Source organism: Pelodiscus sinensis, unplaced genomic scaffold (genome assembly GCF_049634645.1).
Source record: "Pelodiscus sinensis isolate JC-2024 unplaced genomic scaffold, ASM4963464v1 ctg35, whole genome shotgun sequence".
NCBI lineage: Eukaryota > Metazoa > Chordata > Testudines > Trionychidae > Pelodiscus > Pelodiscus sinensis.
Window position 1 is genome coordinate 4,661,434 of NW_027465908.1, and position 24,115 is coordinate 4,685,548.

At 50.5% G+C, this 24,115-nt stretch overlaps 1 protein-coding gene across 2 annotated transcripts in view; it reads right to left on the reverse strand.

Moving 5' to 3' along the window:
* LOC142824489 (sortilin-related receptor-like) overlaps window positions 1-24,115 on the reverse strand; it is a 157,717-nt gene that overhangs the window by 102,897 nt on the left and 30,705 nt on the right. For both annotated transcript variants that reach the window (XM_075916502.1, XM_075916503.1), the window contains exons 2-4: window positions 17,049-17,165; window positions 14,154-14,279; window positions 10,615-10,776 (exon numbers count right to left, since the gene is read on the reverse strand). In XM_075916502.1, coding sequence (XP_075772617.1) covers window positions 10,615-10,776; window positions 14,154-14,279; window positions 17,049-17,165 — 405 coding nt within the window. The remainder of the gene's footprint in view (window positions 1-10,614; window positions 10,777-14,153; window positions 14,280-17,048; window positions 17,166-24,115) is intronic.

Sequence of the window (24,115 nt, forward strand, 5' to 3'; positions counted from 1 at the left end):
AATGGGCTTAAATTACAGCAAGGGAGGTTTAGGTTAAACTTCCTAACTCTCCGGTTACGTCTACATTGCACTTTCTTGTGCAAGAACGTATGCAAATGAGGCACCGCAATGAATATCGCCACACCTCATTTGCATACTTAATGAGCCATCATTTTTGTGCAAGGGGCTTTTGCGCAAGAGCTGTTCTGCCACTTATTTTCAGGCAGAGTGGCTCTTGAGCAAGAGGGGGGTTTGCACAAGAAGGAGCAGTGTAGACTGCTCCGCCTTGCACAAAAGCCCCTTACACAAAAATGACAGTTCATTAAGTATGCAAATGAGGTGCAGCAATATTCATCACTGCTCCTCATTTGCATATGTTCTCGCGCAAGAAAGCACAATGTAGACGTAGCCTCCGAGTAGTAAAACATAGAATAAATTGCTTAGGGAGGTCGTGGAATCTCCATCACTGGAAATTTTTAAGAGCAAGTTAGACACCTGCCAGGGATAGTCTAGATCACTGATGGGCAACCTAGGCTAGTGAATAGTCCACCTTCATCTCAGTAGGCCACAGGAGTGTCCTAACCAAGACATTCTCCTGGGACAGGGTAGTTCTGCTAAATGTCCTTGTATACCTAGAATTTGCAGAGTTGTGCTGACTGAACCATAGTAATGCTGTGAATGGATGCAAAGGGAGCACCCAGTTTTCACGGTCAATGTTGTATGCAATCAGCATGAACCTCACTGCACACGCCCTGGCTTTACGTGCATGTCACTTGAGTAATACTGGTAGGGAAAAAACAATGTGGACAGAAACCAGAGGAGTCTGGCAATCCTGCACGTGGGCTACAGTAAACAAGTATCTTGTGGGCCATGTATATAATCCCAATGGGCCACAGGTTGCCCACCACTTGTCTAGATAGTTCTTGTTCCTGCCATGAATGCAGAGGATTGGACCTGATGACCTCTTGAGGTTCCTTCCAGTTCTACAGGATGAATCTCTCTTGTCTGGAATCCTCAGGACCTGATCGGTTCTGAACAAGAGAATTTGCCGGACCATGGAAGGTCAGTATTGTCCAGCAGCATCACCAACACTTCCACTGCGCACTGGGCTGTTAGAAAATATTCAGGGGTAAAGTAGCGCAGAACGCTGAGAGCTAGGACTAGTGGCTATAAACAAACTTGATGGGACCACAGGAAACTTGGCCAAACCCATGAAAAGTGGACATCCAGCTAACTCAAATCATTCTGGACAATGGATGTTTCCAGACCAGAGGGTTCTAAATTAGCAAGGTTCAACCTGTACTCTTCTATAATTATCAACTAACCTAGCGACAGAAGCTAACAAAATCATAGGGGTCAGTGCCAGTGGTGTGCAGGGAATGCAGATGAACTGTGAAGTCCTGGGGGAAAATTCCTACAGAACAGAAGCACAGCGGAGCTGACCATTGAGAGCATGCCAGGCAAAGGAGGAGACAGATGGGAGTATGCGCAGGAGTAGTTGTTGAATTCAGTCAGCACTGTGCAGTTGTAACCCGAAGAGGCTGCTTTAAGTCAGAGGGATTTGGGGGCTGCTGTATCCTATAGCAGGAATCACTCACAAATGCCAGCAGCACACCAGAATCAACAGAGCACACACAGAGCTGCTTTATCCACCCCCACGCCTTGGCTCTCCCATCTCCGCTGTCCCTCTCTGATCAGAAAATCCAGCCCCCTAAAATATAACTAAAAGATCAGACTATCTGTACTTTTGAGGGGAGGTCGTTTTTTTTTAACAGATTTTTATTTGTGTTTTCAGGCAGAAAGTCCATGCACAGTCATTTCAAAAGCTGTACACACTACCCGCCAAAAAACCAAAACCTTGTTTTGTGCCAAAGCGGCAACTTGCAGAGCAAGGCCTATTGCAAACATTTGCAATGCAAAGCTGCCAGCCCATGTTAAATGATCCAAAGGTCACTCCTGACCGTATTGGCAGTTCTCTGGCATGAGTTACTAATGAGGCAGGCAGTGGATTAGTCGAAGTGGGGAGAAGGCTGTCACAGCTTGTTTCTGCCAAAAAATATAACCACCACCTTTATCCTTGCTACCAAAGGGAAAAAAGATTTCTGTGTTTAAAAGGAAATGTGCTGGCTAGGTAGAGCCAGGATGGGGTGGATGTTCTGTGCGCTCTGCCCCTAGATGGGAAAATAATCTACTAATCATGGCAAGAAGATACTAAAGCACAAATCCACATGATACTGGTATGTGATTTTTCAAGATAAACACTTTGGCCACTGCCAACCATAAAGCCTACAGAACATGAAATATATAGTCTAGTGTTTCTGAGCCTACCTATTTCTTCCCATAGCAGAGTATAAATAATAAGGCTCACGTCTTCCTTTAAGGTGCACTGGAGCTCACTTCTACTCTATGGCTGTGTGACAAGGTGGACCAGGCCCCAAAACCCCTGCTGGGGGCAAACCATAGAGACGTCCCCCAGGAAAGTTTGGATACATCTACACTGCACAGCTATTATAGCTACCTACAGCTACACAAGCTGCCCGTTATTTCAAAATATTTTTTGAAATAACCGACGTGCTATTTCAGCATCCCGATAACCCTCGTTACACAAAAGTTAAGGGTTGTCTCGAAATAGCACGTTATTTCAAAATTTGGTGCTGTGTAGATGCACCAAATTTCAAAATAAGCTATTTCGAGTTTAGGGTGCTATGTAGATGCACCCATCGAGTGGCACAAAGGATGTAACGAATCAGGACTCAGCAAGCAGGTTAAAAGGAAGCTTTTGGGCCAGAGTGAAGCAGTTCCTCTTTAGGGCTCAAGAAACTCCAACAGGGCAGCCACAGCATGGAGTACAGGCCTAGGCACTCGGCCAAAGGGGATGGCCCCCATTGCAGGCCATTCTCAAACGTTAAATGGTTGAGAAGAATCATGAAGGAATGTTACATAGCGCCTGGGGACCAACAAGCCAGAACTCCTGGGTTCATGCCCTGGCTTTGACCCTGACGCTTTGTGTGATCGTGGCTGAAGCTCTTACTCTTTGTGCCTCAATTTCCCCATGTGGACTATTTTTACAAGCAGTGGCCATTGGCCTGTATATGTGCGGTAGGCATTCCTTGTGCGCCCAACCAACGGTATCAAAGGTGGTGTGGGCCACTTTCCCATTTTTACTGCAGTACAAACAATTTGCAGCAAAGAGGGTGGAAATACAAATAAAGACAACTTCGCTCAGCTACAGGTACAGCTACAGGGAAGCAAACTCCATTTCTTCTTTAAGTGGTGGTCCCTGTGTGAATTTCATAGGTGGGAGATTAACAAGCAGCAGTCACACGCAGGCTGGTTGCAGGGACACAGAAGTGATAGCTGACTGCGTTCCCCACAGCTGTATCTGCAGATGACCCTGTGTGTATGCAAACAACTCCAAGTAATGCACTACAGATCTCCAGTAGAGAGATGTCTCTCACAGATGCAGCCAACTTGCCTTTCTGGCAGAGGAATGTGAGCTAATTGGTAACTCAGTGAGACCCATTTTGGAAAATCTCTGAGCCAATATACCTTGACCTCTTGATCTCTCTGCTATGGGAGAGGGGGAACAACAGTTCAGGTGTCTTTCTAACGTCCTTTGTGGAGGAAAAAAAATGAAAGCCTTTAGAATATCCAAAGAACCCAGTCTTTTCTCCTTTTTCAAGACTTATGGTTTAGAAAAAAATGGTAAGTGAATGGCCTGACTCACATGGCACTTGGAAACTACTTTAGGGATGATTCTGGGGGCAAAGGGCATAATGCAGCCTTTTCGTTATAGCAGGTACTATGGGGTGAGTCCACCCTAAGCACAACCGGCTCTCTGGTTTATCTGGCTTAGGTTAGAGCAGTGGTCACCAACCAGTAGATGGGGATCTACCAGTAGATCTTGGAGCCTCTGACAGGTGATCCTGACTGGTCTGGCGGGGAAGCTAGCAAGCGCGGGTACTTCAGCTGCCTGTCCTGCTGCTCCTGATCTCTGCATCAGAGTTGCCCCTCTGGTTGCCTCCTGCTTGCTGTGCAGGGAGTAGGAGGGCATTGATGTCAGGGTGTCCCTCCTCCTCCCACTCCTGCACCCCATCTCCACACAAAGAGAAAAGGATGGAGGGAGCTTGGCAATGCAAATCTCTGTCACGCTCACACACTGTGTGGCTGTGTCTACACGCACGGCTTCTTGCGCAAGTAGGGCCGTTCTTGTGCAAGAATCCGCAGAGCGTCCACACTGCCCGCCCACTCTTGCGCAAGGAAATTTACAGTACGGCATGGAAAGAGAGGGCTCCTTGCGCAAGAGCTACGCTCTTTCTTAACAGCTGTAAGCCCTCTTGCTCAGGAGCTCTTGCGCAAGCGGGCAGTGTGGACCCTCCGCAGGGGTTTCTTGCGCAAGAAAGCCCTATGGCTAAAATGGCCGTCGGAGCTTTCTTGCGCAAGAGAGCGTCCACACTGCCATGGGCGCTCTTGCACAAAAGCACAGCGCACACATGGCAGTGTGGATGTTTTCTTGCACAAGAAGCCGCGAGTGTAGACATAGCCTGTTTGTGTCTGCCATTCTCACAAACACACACTGTCCTTCCCCCTCATCTACTAACCCAACACATACACGGGGGGTTGTTACTACTTTTACTGCTTGCAAAGTGGATTATTTTGACTGGTCTTTGCATTTCATTACTCTCTTACACGTAAATTTAATTCTTTGACTAGTGAGCACTGGCTGTTGGGCCACTCCCAGGATGGGCAAGGCAGGACTTAAATCCACCGCCGTGTGCTCCCCAGGTGAATGTGCGAGCCCCTAGGCCACCCCAGAACCTTCAGGGCAACCCTTATCCTGGCAACCTAATGTGGGAGCCAGCTCCATCTGTGGGGTACCTGTCTGGCCTCTCTCAGGGTGGGTGAGACTCAAGCCCCCAACACTGTACTCCCCAGGCAGATGCTGTATCCCCTAGGCCACTCCAGAACCCACCCCACCTCCCTACCTTCAGGGCGTCCCCTCCCACACTCCGAACCCCTTGGCCCAAGACCAGAGCCTGCACCCCAACCCCCTACCCCAGCCTGGTGAAAGCGAATGAGATTCGGGGAGGAAGGGAAATGGAGTGAGCAAGGTGAGGCCTTGGTGAAGGGGCAGAGCAGGGCCAGGGCCTCAGAGAAGGAGCAGGAAGCAAGCCGGGCCAGGGGATTTGGGTTGGAGGTAGATCTTACATTGCACTTACATTGAAGAAGTGCTCTTGTGGTTATAAAGGTTGGAGAGCGCTGGGTTAGAGCTACTAGAACAGAGGTGGGCAAAAGGGCCTCCATCCGGGTTGCCAGGTGTCCCGTTTTCTACCGGACAGTCCAGTTTTTGGGGCCTCTGTCTGGTAAAAAAAATCCAGAAAATACCAGACACGTGCAATGTCCGGTATTTCCTGTTTTTCTGGCTGGGCACTGGATGGAAGCCTGGCGGGGGCTGAGGGAGGGGCTGGGAGGCGGGGCGCGATCGGCGCTGGGAGCCCAGGCTGCATCTGATGCCTTGAGGAGGAGGAGAAGCCCTGTCCCTGCTCCTGAGCGCATGGTGGAGCCGCAGCCAGACTCACTCGCGCTTCTCCGGACCGTGCATGGGACTGACAGTGCCCGGGATCTGCATGTGCCCAGGTCAGTCCTGCCCCCGCCCCTCCACTTCCCCGACCCTTCCCGACCAGCTCCACTGCCCCCGACCCCCTCCTGGCCAGCCCTGCTTCCTGCCGGCCAGTTCTCCTCCCGATCTCCCCTGGCCAGCCGCGCTGCCTTGACCCCTCCCCCATCTGCCCAGGCCAGCCGCGCTGCCTTGACCCCTCCCCCATCTCCCCTGGCCAGCCGCGCTGCCCACGACCCCTCCCCCATCTGCCCAGGCCAGCCGCGCTGCCCACAACCCCTCCCCCATCTGCCCAGGCCAGCCGCGCTGCCTTGACCCCTCCCCCATCTGCCCAGGCCAGCCGCGCTGCCTTGACCCCTCCCCCATCTGCCCAGGCCAGCCGCGCTGCCCACGACCCCTCCCCCATCTGCCCAGGCCAGCCGCGCTGCCCACAACCCCTCCCCCATCTGCCCAGGCCAGCCGCGCTGCCTTGACCCCTCCCCCATCTGCCCAGGCCAGCCGCGCTGCCTTGACCCCTCCCCCATCTGCCCAGGCCAGCCGCGCTGCCTTGACCCCTCCCCCATCTGCCCAGGCCAGCCGCGCTGCCCACGACCCCTCCCCCATCTGCCCAGGCCAGCCGCGCTGCCCACGACCCCTCCCTCATCTGCCCAGGCCAGCCGCGCTGCCCACGACCCCTCCCCCATCTGCCCAGGCCAGCCGCGCTGCCCACGACCCCTCCCTCATCTGCCCAGGCCAGCCGCGCTGCCCACGACCCCTCCCCCATCTGCCCAGGCCAGCCGCGCTGCCTTGACCCCTCCCCCATCTGCCCAGGCCAGCCGCGCTGCCCACGACCCCTCCCCCATCTGCCCAGGCCAGCCGCGCTGCCTTGACCCCCGGCCGCCAGCCCCGGCCCCCTGGGTCCCCCATCTCCTCCGGCCGGCCGCGGTGCCCCCGCTCCCGCCCTCTCCTGCGACCAGCCGCACTGCCCCCGCCCCTCCCCCCCCATCAAGTGTGTCTGGTATTTTTTCTAAACCTACCTGGGAACCCGAGCCTCTATGGGCTGGACTCAGCCCACCCAGCAAGTTGATCCGGCCAGTGGAAGCCCTGTTGTTGCTCCCCCACCCCAGACCAAACAGGGCCTGGCGGGGGGAAGCATGCGAAGTCTTCTCCCACCCTACCCCCACACTTAGAAGCACGGCATGCTCCTGGCAGGGCGGGAGGAGACTTCACGTGCTCCCCCCCCCCCACACACACAATCCCAAGCCCTGATTGGCCATGGGGCAGGGATGGGGAGGACGTGAAGTCTCCTGCCCTGCGAGAGGCACAGCGCTTCTAAGCACTACACACCCCTTGCAGGATGGGGGCAGGATGGGAGGAGACTTTGCACACGCCCCCATCCCAAGGCCAATCAGGGCTTGGGGGCAGAGGGAGCGCGTGACGTTTCCTCCCACTGCAAGGGGCCGGCTGGCGGCTGATTCGAAGAGCAGCGCTCCCTGGCAGAGCAGGGCAGGGAGCCAGAGACTTCACGTGCTTCCCCTCCCCAGGCCCTGATTGAGCTGAGGGCAGCCAAGGAGAGCACACAAAGTCTCCTCCCACTGCCAGGGGCACGCTACTAGAGGGAACCGCCAGCTGTTCAGAACAGCGAGCGGGTGGGGGAGGGCAGGGGTCTGTGGGCGGGGAAGCCTGGAAATATCCTGGCCCTGCCCTTCTGCCTCAGGCCCCACCCATTCCAGGGCGGCCCAAAGCCACTTCAAAAAATTCGGAAGTGGCTCCCAGTCACAATGATTGCCCGAGAGCCTTCCCTAGCTTTACCCGCCAGAGGAGAGCTCCAAACCTTGGGCGGAACTGCCCCTTGGCCATTCATGTTGCCCTTCTCTGGACAGTAAACAGAGAGAAGTGGCTTCCATCCCCCATTCTTCTTGGAGATCAGGAACTAAGGGGAACAGAATTCCTTCCCTGAGGCTACATCTAGACTGCAAGCAGCTTTCGAAAGAGGCTTTTTCGAAAAAGAGCGTCTAGTCTGCAAAAAAGGCCACTTTTTTCAAAAAAAACCCTGTAGTCTAGACACACCCTTAATGTTGAAGTGGAATATTTCTGTGGCTTCCAGGAGGAAAAGGAAGTTTACCTCTTGTATGTAGCATTTACCAGAAACTGGATCAGATAGCCACCATGAATAATTTCTAATACCCAAATGTTTGTCATTACAACCCTCCAGCTTTTGGAAAATGGTGTAGGCCAGTGTTTCTCAACCTTTTTTCATAAAGTACCCCTTTTTCAAAAAAAAATACCCCCAGTACCTACAGATTTCAGACACACAATTTTTTTTTCTACCATTGCAACACATTTGTGTAAACAACTTAATCATAGCTGGGCGAGTGATGAAATTTTTGGGTGTAAAAAGTACAAAAATAAACTGTAAAACTTATAACAAAAATTCAGTTTTCTCCAAATTTCAGTTGTGTTGACGTACCCCCCAGACTTCTCTTGAGTACCCCTAAGGGTATTCGTACCACTGGTTGAGAAACACTGGTGTAAGGCACTGAATATCTACGGAGGGAAATGAAGAGGCAACAGGACTTGACAATCCTGTAAAAAGAAACTTCACCTGAGGGATAGAGTTCAAAGTAAGGGCGGATGTTGCAGGGGCTGGGTTCCTGTGCTTGTCTCTTGGGTAGTGGCTTCTGAAGATGGTCTTACCCTACATCCCCATCTATGATGTTTTCTCTTGAGAGTAGGAGAATATAACGGCCCCGTGAGCAAAGCATCATCCTTGAGTCTTTGCAGGAGAGGAGAAACTCCTCTGTCTTCTCATGGAATAGGCTGGTGTACCAAAGGGCAAACCGACAGTCTCTGCTGCATCCACCACAGCCTGGAAGGAATTGTGGACATCAACTTAGGCCTGGAAGCAGAGTCTGTTCTACTCAGAGGGCTTGGCCTTAAATTCATAAAACTGTGAAATCAGATTTAGCCAAGAGGGCCTGACTTTTCTGCCTCTCTCCAGTTTAGGTTATTAAAATTTCTAGAAAGTCAAGTCACTTATGTCCCTTATTGGAGAGAGTAGTCTTTGGGTGCTGTTGCTTGGACTGCTCTATAGCCACCTGAATCTCCAAAGAGTTCAGCAGTAGGGGAGAGTTTTCGTAAGTAAGGCTTCCCGACCCTCTCAGGAGCAGACGCACAACAAACAGGAGTGTGACAAACTGTCTTGGCTGGTCCATGATGGCCTCACTGATGTCGAAGGTCACTTGACTGGGACCAATAGGCTAAACTTCGATGAGGCTCCCAGACTGCATCAAAAGGAATCTGTAGTTCTGTCAGAAGCCAATGCATGAGCTCTTGATATTGCTAGAATTGAGCCAGTAGAGATGGAGAAGATGGAGTTACCGCCTCAGCTACTGAAAAACTGCTCCCAGGACTGTCAAATCTTGCTGACCATCTTCCTCCAAATACTCTGACATGGTCAGTTGTGGATGACCAGGTAATGGCAAATAGGAATCGTGAACCAATCCTGGGTGACTAGGGTAGGTTTCCCATGGTACCCAATATTGCCAGTAGAATGGATCAGCCACTAGAAAAGGGCCCAGTAGCATGAGGATTTCGTGTCCCTTTGGCAATCATGTCTGATTAGAGGACTCCTGTCCCATTTCAGCTCTGTCCGATGTCACAGAAACTCCTGCAGGCCAGTGATTTGGTCCAAGAGAAAGCATTAACAGTACTGATGGCTGCACCTCGAGAGTAGGAAGGAAGAATGACTTTGCCTCCTTGAAATAGACTCTTCCTGTCTCACACAGAGATGGTCTCTATCAATGTTTCCTTTAACTTTTTCCATCCATGTACAGAATAAATTTTATGTGCACCAAGGCATGTGCGGATGTGCACCACCAACAGAAAAACATGCTGAGGCACTATGGGAGCTCTGCTATCCAGCTGGGCAACACCCGAATCTTTCCTGGGTGGCTGCCTAAGTGCTCAGCATACAGGGAACACTGGTCCCAATAGGGAGGATGAAGGCGGTCAGGAAAGACCAAGGATGTCCTGCAAGGACACACAGATCTCCGACTGTCCCAGAATCAGAGGAGAGTCTGTTGGTGGTACTTTGGACCTGGAGGTTCCTTGGTCACCATGGCAGTCAGTTCCCTCTGGGACCAAGTTGCTACTTGTATATTGACTCTTGAAGTGGACCAGAGCAACCCTCGGGGAGCCTTTTATTCCGAGTCTTCACCATCAGAGTCAATGTGTGTGGAACTGCTGGATGTAAACTCATGTGCACTTCCTTCTCCTGCGTAGACTGATTCAGGCTAAAGTCCTTAGTGCCTGTATCTGCCAGATCTGACTCGGACAGGACTGGAGAAGGATCCTTCCTCTTCAGGGCAGCTGGAGACAAAGATGGCTTGTCTATGACAGTGCCCCTTACTCTCATGGGAAGCTTTCTCCAAAGGCTTAACAGCTTAGCCTCCATCCCCCACTAGTGCTTGGAGGGCTGCTATCAGTTTAGTGAGTCTGACTTAAGGGGGGAGGAGAGTCCCCAACCCAGATCCGAGAGGCTTTGTTACCTTTTCCATCAAATATTTTCTGAGTCTTAGTTCCTGCCCCAGTGAGTTCTGTGAATGTGAAGCTGGAGAGGCATCAGCCCGCATCACTCTGTATGCCCTCCATCGGGAGCATGAGGAAGAGCTACAACACATCTTCAGGCCAATGGATCTGGCTTGTAAAAAATCTAAAAATTCCAGACTCGGGTGCATGGTGCACACGGAGACCGTCACTCCAGGGACTACTGCTTACTCACATTTGACTGCAATGCCAGAGTAAGGATGGAAGATGGATGCCGTCCGAACAGCTGACATATCAAAATCGGGGATGGGTAGATACATGAATGGATAGACAATGCATGTCAAATATTTCTTAACCCCTTTATGCAAAGGACAATGTGTATCAAGAACAGCTCACGCCAAACATCCCAACATGTATGTAACATTTTAGGTACTCAGAAAAGCAACAGAAGCCGTGTTACAGGGCATTCCTGTCTGATTGGAGCTCCTCACCTGTTTGTTAGGATGCGACCTATCGAAGCCCAAAACAAGGTCAGGGATCCTACTGTGCAACAGGAGATCTGCAGCTCTGAATGGAATGGAGAAGCCCTGAACAGTGTTGCAGAAGTCCATGGTGATCCAGAGGTACTGGGTATAGGCATCCACAAAGATGTACTGCAGAACAGGAGGTGGGTTGGGGCAGGGAGGGAGACAAAAAACAAGCAGTCAGCCAATGAGAATGATAAGCAGAAGACGCTTTAACTGTACAGAATAAGGAAGTCATTGGCAGTGGAATATGGTGTACAAAGGTGGTGCAGGAAAGCTTACTATCTAATCTGCAATCTAATCTGCAATACTCATGCTAGCAGAACTGGAGCTGAGCCACCTGTGATGTTCAGTCTGACACAGCCTCTCCTACAGGTGATAGCACCTGTAAAAGGCAAGAGCACCCTCTTGGGACCTAGCCACTGCATAAGAAACATGCTAGGGTCAATTTTACAAAGAGAGGAAAAAAGGAAGCCTGGCTGCTTTTTACTCCTATAAGTGTCTGCTAAGGTGCGCGCCTGCATGGCCATGCACAAAAAATTCTTCCCCACCCACCTCCTCTGGAGAGCTGCGCAGCAGCACTCGCAGGCAGGCAGCTGCTCCAGTGGCCAGGAACGTGTGTGTGATTAAATTGGGTACCACGGTGGCACACATCCAAACCAGCCCACATGACCTCAAATTAGTGCACAAGCCAAAACTCTCTCCACTTATGGTTGGAAAATCTTGGAACACTGCCTGTAAGCACTGCAGAATCAGAGTGTCTGCCATCCCTCACACCAGCATCGGGACTGTTAACTAAGTTTCAGTTGCAGGGCCAAGGAAAACCTGCGCAACTACACCAGGCCTTGGCAAAATACGTCCCAAGGGCTGGGTTCAGCCCGACAAGCCACTGGATCCAGCCTGTGAATGCTGAGGGGAGCCTCAGACAGGCTCACCGCTTGCCTCACCCCACCTGCACGCTGCTCAGAAATGTGGTTGTGGGGCAGTTTCACTTTAAAAACTGAGACCAGAGGGGAGGGGGGAAAGCATCAAAAGCTGCTCCCACCCCCAGCACAATAAGAAGATAAGAACGGCCGCACTGGGTCAGACCAAAGGTCCATCTAGCCCAGTAGCCTGTCTACCGACAGTGGCCAGCTCCAGGTGCCCCAGAGGGGGTGGACCGAAGACAATGATCAAGCCATTTGTCTCCTGCCATCCCTCTCCAGCCTCTGACAGACAGAGGCCATTTTATCCCCTGGCTAATAGCCTTTTATGGACCTAACCTCCGTGAAATTATCTAGATACTCCGATTGGTCAGCATCTGGGAGCTGCCTGTTTTGATAAAAGGCAGTGAGGAAGCACAAGGGGCTCCCAGATATTCACAGAGCACATGGCTGCAGCCTGTGCAGGGGCGGGGAAGGCAAGGAGACTGATTCAGGAACTGGCTGCTGGGTCTCCTGGCCAGAGCCTGCCTCTGGCACCCCAGCTCCTGCCTTCCCCAATCCTCTGCCCCCTACTTCTGCCTCCTACTCCACATATCCAAATCCTCAGCCCCCTTCCTGCACCCATACCCCCTCCCAGATCCAGCACTCCAATCCCCTGCCCCAAATCACAGTCCACCCCTGCCCTGGCTCACAACTCAAACCCCTGCACCTTCTCCTGTATCCCAATTATTTGCCCTAGGTCACAATCCCACCCCCTGAACCCCAGCCCCCTGCCCTAAATCAGAACTGCCTCCTTCACCCAAACTCCCTCCCTTACCCAAGCTCCCTTCTGCACCCAACCTCCATCCCAGACCCCACACCTCCTCCGTTAATATCATGGAAGAGTGCAGCCCTCAACCACTTTCCAAATTCTTTGAGTGCCCCCCCATCAAAAGTTATTGCCCACCCCTGAACTACACCAATGCTAAGGGAGTTGTACAGGTGCAACTAGGCGGAACTTGGAGATGGACATTCTCTTTCTCTGTCTCGGATCCTATATTAGGGGCCTGTCTTGTCCCAAGTGTACCAAGCCAGAAAGGTTCCAGCCTGACTGTCTGATCCCAGGATGAGTTTTCAGGGCTGGGATTTAGAAAAAAAAATCCACATTTTTTCCCTTGGAAACTTGGCAAACTTGAGTTGGAGTTACTGGGGCACAATTAAATAGAATGACACAATGAAGTAACATGACATTAACCCCTTCCCCTCCCCGGGTGGGGAGTGCTGCAGAGGAAGGCAGGAGACTAGGGATGGGTGAAGGCATGCTGACTGATTACCCACGCCAACACTGTGTGCTGGAAAGCTGAACATGAACTTTGCTGAGTTTGTGTTCCACTCCCAAGTGTGGAGTGCAAGAGAAGCCTTCGGGAGGGGGCTGCACACTACGGAGGGGTCATGGCCCTCACCCAGCACACAGGAATTACATAGTTTCTGTTGTATCTAGCACACCCTATGTACTGGAATTGTTACTCACACACCTGTTGAACCCTTCACTGTTCTTGCCTCTAAGCCTTCATCCACACCATCCCATCTCCACCTTCAAGGAATCACTAAACCCGCCTCTTCTAGGAAGCGTTTGAGCTCAGCTGTCTTGTTTGCATCATCTGTCACCTTTTGCCTTTTAACTTTAAACTCTGCAGGGGGGGGGGAGGTGGGAATCTGTTATCTGTTTGCCCCCACTCCGTGGCACAATTTGCTTTTACAGAGCATACAAATGGCACATAACAATAACAAAACTGCCTTGACTCCTACTAGAGAAACTATGAACAAGTCCATTTTCTTGATTAAATTCAATGTACAACTCTCAAGAGACAAATATTTTCTCTCGGCTGTAAATCTTGGAGCTATTTCCTTCAACACTAAGATAACAAAGAACATTATGTTAAGACAACAATTTCTATTTGCAGTTGCAGGAGCTGAGTGCTTTCCTGACCTATCAGGAAGGTTGTCCCATTAAAAAACACCTAACCAGACAAGTTGGTCTAGTCAACTGCACAGTGAAGTGAAACTCAGGAGACTTGGATTCTATTCACACTGGTCTGCTAGGTTACCTTGGACAAATCACTTTAATGTTCCGTACCTCAGTTTCCCCATATATAAAATGAGGGTAATGATACTGACCTCTCTTTAAAGCACTTTGAGATCTACTGTTTAGTAGTGCTAAATAACAATTACATATCATTGTTCCAGCTCACAGACTAAGACCAGAGAGAAGTCAGAGAAGAGTACAATAAAAAGAACATTCTATAATTGACAAGATACACTATAGCTAGCATGGCACACCTGAGTTTTTAAGACAGACTTAAAACACTTTATTTATTTAGATTATTTAGGATCTGTACTAGTGTAACTATTCCAGTTAGGGGTATGAATATTTACCAATATCATTATGCTGGTACATAAAGAATGGATGAAGTTCTACTGGTTTACAGATGTGTTTATATACCAATCACGTATTCTCCTTCATGTTCAGTCACACAAGTTCTTTATACTGGGGTAGTTGTGTGGTGGGGAAGCCTTATATACTTCTGCTTGTTCACTTCTTACCCTTTTGTTGTCAGCAGGGCTGTGGTAGAACTGTGAGATGGCCACATCACTGGTGTTTCCTGCCCCAAAGCTGAATTTCTGTGATATCTTTTTAAACGTCTTCCCGTAATCGTTCGACACATAAACCTGCAAAGGAAAACAACCCTGCTGTTATGGAGACACAGGTTTAATTTCCATGATGGCACTCCCTGCCTCTCACATGAGAACAATGGCTTCTTAAAGCATGCAACTATAGGGAAAAAACCAGGATGCAGAAGGGACAGAATCTACTCTCTTCTCCAGGGGCAATAGCAATGTTGGAAACCAAAGGTAATACACACAGGGGATAATGCACAAAGGCGAAGACAGAGAGGCTATTACATCATGAGAGCTGTACGCTCTGCACAGCCTGTGCGCCAAACCCCTAATCCAATATTGTTTATTGTAACCATGTTGGGCCCAGGATATTGGACAAACAAGAGACGTGAGGTAATACTGGATCATATTCTGTTAGGAAAAGAGACAAGTTTTCAAACTACAAAGACCTAAAAAAGAGCTCTGTGTAGCTTGAAAACTGGTCTTTCACCAACATACTTTGGGCCAATAGAAGGCATTACTAACTCCAGGTCTACACAAAAGGGAAAAGCTGAATCAAGATACATAACACTAGCTATGTTAATTACATAGCTGGAATTGACATACCTTGATTCAAGTTTCCCTGCCATCTCCACAACAGGAGGCAGACGGGAGCAAAAACTCCCATCGGCTTCCCTTACTTCTTGCAGGAGCAGGAGGACCGTCCCCTGAGTACCAGCACCTTCTAAGTTCAATTTAACAGGTTTTTACTAGACCTGATAAATCGAACTCAGAAGATTGATCGATTCTGCTTAGTGAAGATATGGACTCACTCACCTTATCCGACAGACAGAGCTGAAGTAATTTTCTAAGCAAACTACTGCAATTGTTTTTATCCAGCTGGCAGAACAGCCAAGAGGCTATCTACTTCCTCCCTCCAGCCAAAATCAACACAGGTGCTGAAGTGTTCATGAATATTCTGCATGATCGCAGTATCTAGTACCTCCAGTGATGGACAAGGACCCCATTGTGCTAGGCTCTATACAAATACAGAGCCAAAAGACATCCCTGCCTGTGACATGGTGGTCCTCCCACACCCATCTCAGAAAAGAGCCATAAAAAAGTCCTCCAAGAGGCTGGCGCAGCTTTGGAGGAACTAGCCAATCAGGGACCAGGGAGGCCTACAAAGAGAGCTGCAAAGCAGAGCAGTAATTAGTGCACGGCAGAGCTCAAGCAGTGCAGACTGTGAGGCTGGCTGGCTGGCTGCGGAAGTGATCTCCAGGAGGGAAAGCCCTGGAGACACCATTCTCTCCAAGTGGGGAAACAGAATGAGAGAGACTAGACAAGAGGGCACGGAGATGGGTCCCTGTTAAAGGTCTACGCTGAAGGGGTTTGTATTTCACACAGGGTGTGACTTGGCCAAAGGACTGAGTAGCTGAAGACTTTCTGCATAAGGGAGTGCAGGCAGATGCACTCGGCCAGATGGGGGCGCTCACAGAGGTGAGTGCCACCCTGTTACACTTCCCCAAGGAGTGTACAGTTACTTACCAATCCTGTAGAGATGTAAGTGATGGTTTTGTCTAGGTGCCTGGGATGGGACACAGACCTTTCCCCCTCAGCCTTTCTTGCCCACAAATGTTGAATTCATCACAGCAAATTAGGCATTTGCCATTCTGTGGATTGGTACCACAGCAGTGTATTTGCTCACCCTGCCCTGCACCTGGAGCAGTCATTTATGCCAGTGCAAAATGAACACCAAGCACTGCTTCTTGACTGGGGCAGTGCTTTTACACCTGCTTTCCAGGTGTCCGCGGCTGCCCAAGAGCAGGGCAGTGGTGAATCTGGCCTAAAAACTGTAATTAGTAAATGATGGTTTTTATTTTACTGCACCAATATGAATCAAGCATGAGCCAGAATAAGCCAGAAGTAATCACCCTGTTTCATGCCCTCTGCGAAAGGGCCTCAGATTAGTTCATTCCGGGCAGGGGTCCACCTTACAATAACTGCCATAACAAATGGCACTCTGCTGCCTCTTCCTGGCAGGCTGAGCTGCCTGGCCAGTGATTTAATGAGGCTGGGACAATGAATGCCCTTTTCCCTCCAGATCCAGGTTGAAGCACATTGGCAGCTGAGGCCAGATTGGTGAGGCCTGCGTGGCTCTCAGTCAGTGGGAAGAGAATGCTACATTTCTAAAGCTATCCATCTGCCACCTTTCGCCAGTATGAAATTCACTGAAACAGAACTGAACTGTTCTAGCTAGCAGGTTAATGCAGTGAAGGAGGTAGTGCCACCACAAACACACCGAGGTTATCAGATGGCCAGTTAAACACTGTGTGGTGTAAGAGGAAGACTAAATAGTGTTGTTCTACTGCGCTATAGGGAATTTGAATCCATATAGAGATATGGGGTCTTTGCAGAAATTGGAAGGAAGCACAGGCTTTGAAAGCTGAACCTTGTGACACCTTGATGGGACAAATATCCCCTCCTCCCTAAAAAAAAGACATCAAGGAAACTCCAAGTCAAGGCTTTGTTTTCTATTCCCTATGTCATATTAGCAGCACTAAGTCAAGGACATTTACAAGCAATGGAATTCACAGATCACTGGGACTCAATCTGCCTACCTCCACAGGTTCAACCGTTGAGCTGACCCTACCAGAATTTGAATCTATGGAGAAAGAAAGTCTAAATTCCTTAAAGTCTAGACAAATAAGACATCTTCTTTCAAGCATATAACAGAGCAGCACGCTCTTACCAAGTGGCAAAATAGAGAAAAGCATGTCACCTCTCATAAAAGTACATTCAATGCTTTCATCATAATAATAAAAAAATCCACATACTTACATCACTTTTCTTAGGCCGCAATAATCCCAGGCTGTCTCTAGCCAAGGCCACAATCACATTGCTCTTTTCTCCTGCCCAATGAACGACCATCTGATTGTGAGAATCATTCAGGCTAACCTGAAATACAAATTAAATGTATATAAAATGGTTACCCAAGACAATGGACTTAGAAACACACAGACAGCTCCCACATGAGTCAATTGCTTTCTTGCCTTCCTATGAACGTGAAAGGTTGGAGAAACGTGTTTGCAGTAGCTGATTTAATTCATATAAGTAAACGGAACATTCGATGTAACTGAGAAGACACTAACACACAGTTGGTTGGCTTTAGGACTATGTCCTTGAAGGATTGCACAGCTCCAGGACTGATGCCTTAACAGAGTACAAGGGTTCTCTAGGCCACCTGTTCATATTCAGATCCAGTCAGTGGGGACAGGGAGTTGTAATTCTCAGCTATTTGGATGCCTCTGAGAAATGATTTCGAAGGTGCCTTGCTGCATCACAAAAGAATGTCTTCAAAACTGGTTCCACTCAAATGACAGGCCCCCAAAAGTACAAGGCAGGATTTAAGCACATGGGCAGGTCCAGTGATTTCTCTTCCTCATGCTGTGGGGGGAGGCTTCAGTGGCCAGAGGCGTAGCATATTAGCAAGAAGCAATGTTTGGGAAGCTTACATTACAGCTATCTGTCCTATGGATTCAGTCAGCAGTGTTGTGTAGCCAGTACCTCTCTTCAGTACTAATGTTCATGCTGTTTTTTCCTAAGAACAAGAGTTCCTTAGTCAATGCACACAGTACACAAGTACCCTGACCAAGCATAAAAGAAAAAGCCAAGAGTACTTCATATCTAAAAATCACTACAGGTTACTCCGACCCAGACCCATCAGTCTATGCAATTGTGTATCTCAGATCCATTGTTCTTCTGCTCCCCAAGAGACCAGGTACAAAAGCTGGCCAACCGCAATTATGTCAGACGGGTGCCAGCAATTGTATCCCGGAGCAACCTAATGCCAATGAAAGGTGAGAACATGACAGATACACATGCTGCCATTCAACCAGAAAGACAGCTTAGAACAGTGGTGAGCTATCTGCAGCTCAACGGTCAGACGCAATCCATCAGGGTTCTATGTGTGGCCCAGGAGACATTTTGTTTATTGTTGCTCACTCACAGGATTGCCACATTCCGCTGGTTTCTGACCATGACACTTTTTTTCCTACTGGTATTACTAACGTGACATGCACATAAAGCAAGGTCATGTGAAGTGAGGTGTGTGCTGATTTACAGCCAATGTTGTGTGCAGAGCCATGCCCTCCCTCTGCATCCAATCAAAGCGTTGCTATGATTCAGTCGGCACATCCCACAAATTCGAGGTAGCCGAGCGCAGATAGCAAAACTACTCTGTTGCTACACTTCAAAGGCAAAAGCACTACGGGGAGCATGGGGCCAGCGGGGGACTCAAGCAGTTCCCTGCGGGCCCCGTAATCCCCGCGGCATTCAAAGCGGCAGCGCCGCATGGAGCCCAGGGTCCCCAGGTGACCCCAGGCTCCATGCAGCATTGCTGCTTTGAAATGCTATGAGGAGCCCAGAGTCAGACTCCATGTGGCATTTCAAAGCAGCAGGGCCGCATGGAGCCCGGAGTCACTGGGCAAGTCCCCATCTGACCCCAGGTTCCACACGGCGCTGCCGCTTTGAAATGCCACATGCAGCCTAAGCCAGCTGGGGGCTTTCAAAGCAGCAGTGCCGTGTGAAGCCTGGGTTCTGACCCCAGCTCCACATGGTGCTGCAACTTTGAAGCATCCCTGCTCCCCCCCCCCCCGGCCCCCGCTGCCTTTTCCTGATAGAGGCAGCAAGGGGGAAGAAGGGAAGCGACAAGTCACCTAGCATGTCGACTAACCAATAACCATTTGCTTATCAGATAGTCGGCTAGTCGTTCACATCCCTAACTTGAAACAGTCAATTCCTCACCACCCTCAAGTTGCTCTAGCAACTTTAAAATATTTCTAGCCATGGAGGTTAGCACTGAGACCAGGTCTATGCTCGACCTAGCCCCTCGGCTTAAGGTACACAACTCCAACTAAGTAGAACACATAGCTAGAGTCGACTTACCTGAGCTTGGCAGCATTGCCACAGCAGAAGGCTGATGGGAGAAAATACTCCCATTGGCTTCCCTTACTCCTCACAAGAGCAGAAGTACTGGATGCCTGCAGGGGAGCTCTCTGAATTCGATTTAGCAAGTCTTACCCTTACTCGCTAAATTGAACTCCAGAAAATCGATTACTGCAATCTTCCTTTTAGTGTAGACAAGGCCTAAGATCATTACTGGCACTCCAATTCATAGAATCATAGAACACTTAAACTGGAAGGGACCTCAAAAGATCATCAAATCCAGTCCCCTGCCTTCATGGCAGGACCAAGCACAGTCTATATCATCCCTGACTGACAGATGTCAATTTAACCTGCTCTTAAATATCTCCAGTGATAGAGTTTCCACAACCTCCCTAGGAAATGTATTCCATTGTTTAACTACCCTGAGTTAGGAACTTCTTCCTAATGTCCAACCTAAACCTCCCTTGCTGCAGTTTAAGCCCATTGCTTCTTGTCCTATCCTCAGAGGCCAAGGAGAACAATTTTTCCCCCTCCCATCCTTTTAGATACCTGGAAACCGCTATCATGTCCTCTCTCAGGGTATGTCTCAAGAGACACGAGGAGTAACGGTAGTTCGAATTAGAGAGCCTAATTCGAACTACCTACTCCGTGCCAGGTGTAGCCATGGGCACGGAGTCCACACTAAGGGGGATTTAAAAATGGTGGCGCCCGGGAAGATGCAAATGAAGCTCAGGATATTTAAATCCCGGGCTTCATTTGCAACTTCGAATGCCTACATTAGCCACCCTAGTTCGAACTAGGGTGGCAGTGTAGACATACCCTCAGTCTTCTCTTTTCCAAAATAAACAAGCCCAATTCCTTCAGCCTTGCCTCATAGCTCATAGTTTCTACCTCTTAATCATTTTTGTTGCTCTTCCCTGGACCTTCTCAATTTCTCCACGTTTCTTGACATGTGATGCCTAGAACTGGACACAATACTCCAATTGAGGCCTAATCAGTGCAAAGTAGAGCAGAAGAATGACTTCTCGTGTCTTGCTCACAAAGCTCCTGTTAATGCATCCGAGAAACATGTTTGCTTTTTTTGCAACAGTGTCAGACTGTTGACTCCTAGGGTATGTCTACACTAACTCCCTAGTTCGAACTAGGGTGGTTAATGTAGGCAACCAGAGTTGCAAATGAAGCCCTGGATTTGAATTTCCAGGGCTTCATTTGCATATTGCCGGACGCCGCCATTTTTAAATGTCCGCTAGTGCGGACTCCATGCCCGCGGCTACACGGGGCACGAACTAGGTAGTTCGGATTAGGCTTCCTATTCCGAACTACCATTACTCCTCGTGGAACGAGGGGAGAGAGGGGAGGGGAGGCGCGCACTGGGGCTCCCCTCCTCTGCTGGGGAGGAGGTAGGAGTCCTGAGGGGAAGCGTGCATCGGGGAGAGCGGGAGGAGTCCTGAGGGGAAGCGTGTACATCGGGGCTCCCCTCCTCTGCGGGGGAGGAGGTAGGAGTCCCGAGGGCAAGCGCGCACCGGGGAGGGGGGGGAGGAGTCCCGGGGGGAAACGCGCACCGGGGCTTTCCTCCTTTGCGGGGGAGGGGGGAGGAGTCCCAGGAGGAGGCTCTTGCCAGAGCTTCCCTCCTCGGGGGGGGGGGGGGGGGGGAAGAGGCGCATGCCAAGCATTCCCTGCCCCAGCCAACACCCTGGCCCCTGTTCCCACTGGCACTCTGCTCCCACTGGCACCCTGTCCCCACCCCAGCACCCTGTCCCTTGCCTCCACTGACACCCTGTCCTCTGCCCCAGGCCCTTGCGCCAGAATCCACTGGCCCTCTGGTCCTTGCTCCAGCCCCCTGTCACTTGCCCCAGCACCCAGTCTCCTGCCCCAGCACCCACTGGCACCCTACCCAGCACCCCGTCCCTTGTTCTGGTACCCCCTGACCCTTCCCCAATACCATGTGCCCTGCTCCCACCAGCACAGTTGGGGCCACATTAGTGAGGCTTGTGGGGGGTTTGGAGTTTTTATTTTGCATCTCACTTGTGTGGCCCCAACTGACTTTTCTGTGGGTCAGTGACACCCGACCCAAAACAGGTTCCCTGCCCTTCTCAGAAATAAAGACAACGTAGAAACTTTTTGTGTTTGACATCGTATTTTATTTGAAAATGAAACCTGGCCAACAAACCCCCAGTTGGGGCCAAGCCCCCACCTGGCCACAGCATCATAACACTCCAGCGCTCTCCTTTCCCCCAGATCCTTGAGCTGAACCTATCATACAATGAAACCCCCTGCCCTCACATTCACTAACCCAAATTCTTGCACCCTCATATCCACATGCCTGTGGCTTGCTTAGTACCCTAACCCTACATCTGACCCCAACACTGGCCCGCCTGAAGCCCCCTCCCCAATCCAGCATCCCCTTCTCCACCTCCTCCTGCATCCAGATGTTTTCCCAGAGCTTGCATCTCTCACTCCTTCCCACACCCAAATCCCTCATTCCCACCCCAGTGCCTACACATCCTGCTTCCACCCAGCGAGGGTAAGGCTACACTGCAGGGCTACGTCTACACTGGCCCCATAATACGGAATAGTTATGCAAAGCAGATAAGTCAGAATAGGGAAATCCACGGGGGATTTAAATATCCCCCGTGGATTTAAATAAACATGTCCGCTGCTTTTTTTCCGGCTTGGGGAAAAGCCGGAAAAAAGCATCTAGACTGGCGCGATCCTCCGGAATAAAGCCCTTTTCCAGAGGATCTCTTATTCCTACTTGCAAGTAGAAATAAGATATCCTCCGGAAAAGGGCTTTAAATTCGAACTAACGGAGCGCTAGTGTAGCGCCTATGAAAGTTAGTTCGAACTAACGTCTGTTAGTTCGAACTAAAATTGTAGTGTAGACATACCCGAGGAGAATAGAGAGGAAGGGGTGGGGTGGTAGATCTTGGCTTGTTCTGTCATTTAAAAAGTGATCTTGGTCATAAAAAGGTTGGAGACCACTGCTCTATGCCATCATCTAAATCATTGATGAAGATATTGAACAGAACCAGTCCCAAAACAGACCCCTGCAGAACCCCACTTGTTATGCTCTTCCAGCATGACTGTGAACTGTTAATAACTACTCTTTGAGGGTAGGTCTACACTACAGCCCTAATTCGAACTAACTTAGTTCGAATTAGTTAATTCGAACTAAGCTAATTCGAACTAACGTATCTAGAACTAAAAACTAGTTCCAATTAGCGTTTGCTAATTCGAACTAGCATGTCCACATTGAGTGGACCCTGAACCAGGCTTACGGATGGCCGGAAGCAGTGCCGGCAGGGCATCAGAGGAGGACTTAGAGCGTGGAGATGCTGTCTCAGGCTAGCCGAGGGCTGTGCTTAAAGGGTCCCGACCCCCACCCCGGACAGACAGTTCTCAGGGGTGCCCCGCTTGCAAAGCAGCCCTAGCTTGGATTGCCCGGACTACCCACACTGGGCACATCACACCACTCGGCCATCAGCCCGGCTGCACTTGCCGCAGGCTGCCATCTGGGGAGAGGGGGCAATTGGGGGGCTGCAGGAGAGCTTCCACCCCCAGAAGCCCGCAGAGCCAGCCCAGTCCTCCCCATCGAGGGCTCGTGCCCCATTCCTCCCTCACCTCCTTCCACTTACCATTCCCTAGCCCCTCTTCTTGATGTACAAAATAAAGATAACGTGTCTTCCAAAATGGAATCTGTCTTTATTGAACAAAACTGGGGGAGACTGGGAAAAGGAGGTGGGAGAGAGGAAGAGAGAGGCTGGGAGAGGGGAGGGCAACTAAAATGATCAGAGGTTGGGAGGCTAAAGAGACTGGGACTTTTCAGCTTAGAAAAGAGGAGACGGAGGGGGGACAGGATAGAGGTCTCTAAAAGCAGGAGTGGGGTGGAGAGGGTGCATACAGAAAAGTTCTTCATTAGTTCCCATAATAGAAGGACTAGAGGACACCAAAGGAAAGGAATAGGTAGCAGGCTTCAAACTAGTAACAGAAAGTTGTTCTTCACAAAGCAAAGAGTCAACCTGTGGAACTCCTTGCTGCAGGAGGCTGTGAAGGCTACAACTAGAACAGAGTTTAAAGGGAAGTGAGATCAAGTCATGGAGGTTGAGTCCATGGAGTGGTATTAGCCAGGGGGTAGGAGTGGTGTCCCTGCCCAAGGTTTGTGGAAGGCTGGAGAGGGATGGCACGAGACAAATGGCTTGGTCACTGTCTTCGGTCCATCCCCTCCAGGGTCCCTAGGGTTGGCCGCTGTCGGCAGACAGGCTACTGGGCTAGATGGACCTTTGGTCTGACCCAGGACGGCCATTGTAAGCTCAGGGCTCAGGGTCGGGGGTCTCAGTGGACCACCTTGATTCTCTTGCACACCTGCTCCTGGGTGGCCAGGCTAGCAGCTCTCCTGCCCTAGCCGGCCACGTTCCTGTGCCTAGTGCGGAGATCGTGGACGAGGTCCACGATGTCCGCACTAGCCCAGGTGGGTGCCTGCCTCTTGCAGTCCCGGGCAAGCTCCTGGGAGCCGCCAGCCTGGTCCCGGGAAGAGGGGGAGGGCTGGGGGGCATCGGGTGGGTGGCTCGATCCGTGCCAGGTGCAGGGTCTTCTGGCTGGGTGCTGGCAGGCTTGCACCTGGCACGGGCACCGTAGCCAGCCCGTGCCCCTTTAAGAGGTCCGGGGCCGGGAGGGGGGCAGTAGAGTTTCCCTAGTGTTGGCCAGAGTGGCCACCAGGGAAACCTGGGAAGGGCTAGCCTCCCACTAGTTCGAATTAAGGGGCTACACACCCCTTAATTCGAAGTAGCTAGTTCGAACTAGGCTTAATCCTTGTGGAATGAGGTTTACCTAGTTCAAACTAAGCGCTCCGTTAGTTCGAATTAAATTCGAACTAGCGGAGCGCTAGTGTAGCGCCTATCAAAGTTAGTTCGAACTAACTTTGTAGTGTAGACATACCCTGAGAACCAGTCAGTTATGCACCC